Source organism: Bidens hawaiensis, unplaced genomic scaffold (genome assembly GCF_021521415.1).
Source record: "Bidens hawaiensis isolate Kalapana, Puna unplaced genomic scaffold, B.hawaiensis_p1.1 tig00036798_1, whole genome shotgun sequence".
Lineage (NCBI taxonomy): Eukaryota > Viridiplantae > Streptophyta > Magnoliopsida > Asterales > Asteraceae > Bidens > Bidens hawaiensis.
The window spans coordinates 141,520-147,396 of NW_027496426.1; the positions used below are offsets into that span (position 1 = coordinate 141,520).

General features: G+C 34.1%; 1 protein-coding gene across 4 annotated transcripts; it reads left to right on the top strand.

The window, feature by feature from the left end:
* Positions 1–1,217: 1,217 nt before the first annotated feature.
* On the top strand, positions 1,218–5,014 carry LOC143588826 (dihydrolipoyllysine-residue acetyltransferase component 4 of pyruvate dehydrogenase complex, chloroplastic-like). 4 transcript variants are annotated; one of them, XM_077069741.1, is made up of 9 exons: positions 1,218–1,974; positions 2,075–2,134; positions 2,214–2,273; positions 2,368–2,700; positions 2,788–2,988; positions 3,084–3,173; positions 3,376–3,559; positions 4,309–4,396; positions 4,677–5,014. In XM_077069741.1, exons 4-6 carry the CDS (start codon positions 2,605–2,607, stop codon positions 3,102–3,104), a joined length of 318 nt encoding a protein of 105 aa, XP_076925856.1. In that variant the 5' UTR covers positions 1,218–1,974; positions 2,075–2,134; positions 2,214–2,273; positions 2,368–2,604; the 3' UTR covers positions 3,105–3,173; positions 3,376–3,559; positions 4,309–4,396; positions 4,677–5,014. The 4 variants fall into 4 exon arrangements, 2 of the variants coding, with proteins under 2 accessions (XP_076925856.1, XP_076925855.1); XR_013145171.1 differs by having other exon boundaries at positions 2,368–2,554; positions 2,630–2,700; positions 2,788–3,559; XM_077069740.1 differs by having other exon boundaries at positions 3,084–3,559.
* Positions 5,015–5,877: the final 863 nt, after the last annotated feature.

The window sequence follows — 5,877 nt, forward strand, 5'->3', positions numbered from 1 at the left end:
TTGGGAGTACAGAGCGGAACGCCGATATGATTTCGGGTCGGTGGTCCGAAATCAGAAAATTTGTCGGCTTGTTTACTAATCTTTTCAACAGGAACAACGGCCGTATGAGACCAAGTGGCAGTGATGATTTGGCGGTTTACAATTTCACGGTCGAAGAGTGGAAGCAGGAGTGTTTGCGGAGGTATGGGGTGGTGAAGACGTGGGACGATTTAAAGTTGTGGGACAGGTTGAAAAAGTGTTCCAAGTGGGTTGAGCTGGTGGCGCCGGACTTTGATGCGGAAGTAGGCCCGAAACGGACTAAAACTAGTTCGTCTGGAGCGTATAGCACTTCAACCGGGTCGGATTGCCGCGTTAGATTCGACCTAAACATTGCGGAGGAGGAAACGTCTTCACCACCGAGGAGGCGGCCATTGGGAAGGGATGCCAAGGAGAAAAAACCGGCTGAGGGGGAAGCCGTAAACATCTCCAATCTTGTTGAATCCCTCAATAAATTCAACAAAACCATGGAGGTGGTCTCTTATGACAAAAAGGAAAAAACTCGAATGAGAGATTTGGACTTTCTTACTAGAGACTTCAGTAACCTAAATCCGGTCGATCAAATGCTAATGGAAAAGCAAAAGCAACGTATCCGAAAGAGGTTGATCGAAGAAGACCAAGCCGAAGAATAAGAATAATGTTTCTTTTTAGTACTTTAATTTTTATTTTATTTTTTTTGTTGGTTTTTTAATTTTTAATTATTAATGTGTTTTTTTATTAATGTGTGTTTTTTTTAATAATTTATGTATTTTTTTAATAATACGTTGTTTGAATATATTTATAAAAAAAATAAAAAAAAAAATTCCGCTGGAGCCCCTCCACATCAGGGGCCAGGGGCTCCAACACCCCTTTGTCCAGTTTCTTTCTCTGTCGCACGTCCTGATATGATATTATTGATTCTTAGCTCTGCTAACCACCGGAGCCCCAACACCCCTTAGTCTAACACCCCCAAATTTCTCATCATCGTGAAAATCAGTTGATGATTCTGAGAATCTGACCAACGCAAGCTCAAAATCATTTCAATGGCGCTAATCAAATACACGCACTACAACTACATGACAATATCTACAATTTCATCATCTTTCTCTCTCTCTATTTCTCTGATCTGAGCATCTTCATCAAAGCATACGGTAATCGAAATCAATTGCCTCCTAATTCTGTTGATTTTCTCTAATCTATCGCATTTTACGCTTCAAATCATGATAATACCTAGAAATCGATCACATCTGGTCATCTCGTATTCAAATGTTAATTTCAAATCGATTTGATAATTTCATCATTTAGGCGTATATGTTACAGACTTTACATTTTTAGATATAAAGTTGCAGTGATGAGTTTAGCCTGCATAACGGTGACCGAAGTCACTGACGAGGTGACCGGGCTCAATAGCTATAAAAGTTTTTGGACGAAATCGCGAAAATTTACATTACAAATTGAAAAAACGGCTGTGACTGTCCCTGGTCCCTCTTATCCTACGCCCCTGGCCTAAAACGTTTTTTTATGATGAATTGATTGTTTTAACGATCTAGATGCTTGATCGGAGCATATATGTATACGAGAAATTGCTAATGATTCGTGTTTTTGGTGATTATTTGCTACAAGTGAAAATCTCTACAATCATTACTTAGGTCATATTATATAGTGGATCAATACCTGTTACGTGATGTTCACACTACTGCGTTACATAAGTTAAACTCTGCAAATCTCATATACTTTCAATCTGGTAGATCACTTTTGGCATCACCTTCTTCTGTTTCAGATCACCGTAGCATTGAATCGAGAATGCAGGCACCACGTCAGTATAGGTCTGCGTTGCCTTTTTGCATCACTCCATTGAAATCGGAGGAAGATGTGGTGGTTTTTTATGCTGTTTTTTGTGATTAATGCACCAGTTGATAGGGCTGGATCTTCATTGTTGCAGCTCATCTTCTTCTAGTGGTAAGAGTTACAAGACTAATATTTGTCTTACTTGAGTAACTGATGAATATCGCTAAGTGATTAATTTCAATCTTCCATCTTCTGTGTTTGGTTGTCACAGTTTGCACACAGAAATAAGGAGCTGAAACCAGTACCATTTGCTTGCACGAGCATGCTTGAGGTAAATTCAAACTTAATATACATATGTAACCATATTTGATATGTGAAATCTAATTCTCTGACTTTGTTGATGATTTCAGCTTCTTACTATATAACTTTGTTAGCGTATTATAACTGACAATTTTGATGCTATATATAAGGTCAAGATCTAGACTTACCTCATTTTATCTGTTATTTGATCATGTGCATACTTGTTATATGTTCTGATAATTTGATTGAACTCTGTGTTTCAAGAATTCTATTGGGTCTTTAGGTTAAGTATAAGGGTATAATCATGACTGCTTTGCTAGAGAAAGCTGCTGCAATGGCCCTTGTTCAGCACCCTGTGGTAAATGCAAACTGCAAAGATGGAAAGTGCTTTATAACAGCAGCACTAATATTGATGTGGCTAAGCAGCTTCAGCCCCATGAGTACAACTCAGGTTACAAGTCTGGATCTTGTTTCTTTATAAAAAACTGTGGACAAAATGGTATGAGTTTTGTGGTTCTGGTTGCAGGGCCTTTTACCCTCACCAATGTAGGCATGTTTGGTGTGGATCGCTTTGATGCTATTCTACCTCCTAGGCAGGTGTGTGTTAACTAATGGCATGATTTTGTATGATTTAACTCTGCAAGTTAGATATGACCTTGTTAAAGTGTTTATTGGTTGTACTAGGCTAGGGGGGCTATTATGGCTGTTGGAGTTTCAAATCCTACTCTTGTTGCTGATAAAGATGGATATTTCAATGTGAAAAGTCTAATGCTGGTGCATTTTTTGTTTTGTAAGCTATCTGACCTCCTTGGTTATTTAGGAAAAGAAGCAGAACTTTATATGCAGAACAAGGAATTATACTGGGAAAAAGAGCACTTATCACAGGTGGACTTTCATTGTACCGGTGCATCCTTCTTAATTAGATCTTACGAATTATTTGTAATATTATCATAAGTTTGACTGTTTACATCCATGTACAGGGTATGCAAGAGTTCTGCTGAATGGCTATGCCTTTGCGACATCCTTTCCCAATAAAGAGATTTTATCCATCCTCTATTTCAGCAAGTAAGGTATAAATATAATCATTGTAAACTGAGTAAACCTGAGAGTATTCTTTTATGCAAAAGGTGAGCTACTTTTGTAGGAAACAGGTCAAAACGGGGTTGGCTCAGGTTGGGTTGATATTGCAAACACTTTGTTCATTTTTAGTTTTAAGTTTTAATTTTTTGTTATATATATATATATAATTAATGAATATTTTTCCTGAAACAGTGTTTTATTCTAACAACACGAGATGAAATTAACGAAGACGAAGAGAAGTTACTGGAAGCATTCTTCTCCAAGGATACACGGCCAGAAAGTACTTTGGTTGGCATCAATGTGGAGAAAATTAAAGAAAAAGATAAGTGCCTGCAGGTTTTGATCTTTTTGATGCTATGATGAGGTTTTTTTTATTGTTAATGAAGTATGAACTATAATTTGGTACATCTAACTTCTTAATTTGAGTTTATGTTATATATTAAATTTATATCATTTTTTAACTTTTAAGTAAATCAATTAATCTCGGATTTTAAAGAATTAAATCATGGAGTCAAAACTTAGTTATGTGTTTAGATTATGTGATGGCCAATATTATGATTTTAGCTTTATGAGTTCAACAAAACAGGGAAAGTTTTGACTTTAGAGGTCAATATTATCAATTGAATTTTGTAGTTGGTGATAGTCTTGTTGACCTTAAAAGTCAGAAAGGAGTATAATCTTTAACTAGCTATTGACATTTAAATAATTATAATGACGAGAAATTTCATGCTTCGGCGTTGGTTAATGCGCCGGTATTTGGGCTCCACAACAGAACAGGCAGCCTATCGATTTGTCACTGATATGTAAAGGTTTTTGGTTCTCTTGTTACATGTTATATGCAGAGTCTATACGTAGATGTTAAAATAAGAATTTAAGTTTTCAATTGAATATAAGTTGGCTGCTATATGTATTATTAACTCTCAACTGCGTGAATTTGTTGTGGTTATCATCTTCCTATGATTTTGATGAACTCTCAACTGCTATGTGTATTATTTCAAAATTCATACAAGGGTAAATGAGTATAGGGAGTAATGCTTGCTTATAACTTTATATGCATTTAATTGAAGATATTTAATAATCCTTTTTTTATATTCTTACTATCATCTACAAATTGCAGATGGTGAGGTTCGGGCGCTTTGCATTGGGTTGTTGATTGTGGTCATATGAAGCTGTCTAATTGCTTTTGAGCCGGAATGTTGATGTTAACTTAAAGGTAATCTTAATGTCAATCATTTTCTAATTGACGTTAGATAATAAAACACAAAAGCTGATCAAGTTCTAGGTGTTGAAAATTATTTAAAGTGCATATCTGATACATGAAACCTCCTAGATATGTTAATATTATTGAAATAATATGAATTTGGGCTAGGCTTGTAATGAACCGAATGAACACGAACAAACAATCGAAGACAAACAATTAAAGGAATGAATTGTATTATTCGTGTTCATTTGTTAAGTTTGTATAATATATTAATAATTAATCTGATGAGCAGGCCATGAGGAGCGAAGACCTTTTCAGATATTCAGGAGTCAGGACCGTATTCATGTTCCTGAATATGTTTACCATAAAGCATCTGTAGAGTTTTTTTTTACCAGAAAGCATGTGTATAGCTAGAATAATATTTTCAATATATGTTTATAGAACTCGAAAAACATTTTGTATTAATATCTTTGATAGAAATTTTTAGTTTTATATATGTTTGCATTTATATTAATATGTATATGATTTGATTTTTAGTAACTTATTTGCCAAAAAAACGTTAGCTGCACCGCGACAAAAATATGGTCGCAAATCCGTCTTAAAGCAGCAGGCAGATTGGTCGCAAAAAGTGGTGGCACAATGAAATATTGCGACGACAGCAGTGGTTCGTAATTTTTGCGTCGGTAGCACCAGTTGGTCGCAAATCGAATAACGGACGTAATAAAGTATAAAATGAGACAAAAATAAGAACTTATGGCCTTAAAAATGTCCTTTAAAAAAATCGTAACTCAAAAAATAAAAAAAAAACAGAAAAATAAAATAAAATATTTTCTTCTTCCTTGCTAAAAAAAAACAATGACGTTAAAAAGATCATTGTGCTATTTGTTTATTTTCGTAATTGATTGCGTCTTAAACAATAACCCGTATAAGACAAAGGTTAAGATACAAAGAGAGACAAAAATGAGAGTTGTAAGAACTTATGGCAAAAAAAAAATAATCTTAAAAAATATAACACAATTCCGAGCAACATATAACACAATGTATAGTAATGTAACATAATACTAAAGGAAAAAAAACACAATCCATTATGAAAAAAAAAACACAATAATAAATAAAAAGACACAATGATATTTTTACTCAATTCCTACTTTTTTTCGTTTTATTTTTATACTTTGAGTTATATTCAATTTATTAATATTTTGTTACTTTTTTGAGGTTTTTTTCCTACAAATTTTCTCATCTTATTTTGTTCCTTTTTACAGTACAACTTAGACCTACCTAAAGTATAAACCAACATATTTTATAATTAATCATGGGAATTTCGTAATATGTGAAACTAAATACAGTTGGTGCAAAGAGTCATAAACAACCAATTCTAGTTAACGATATATCAGTTAATTAATTAATTTGCAAATCAGTAAAACATATTAGAAACACACAATTACGATTAGGATCAAACATTAAAATTAAACTAGAAACACATTAATAGCTCA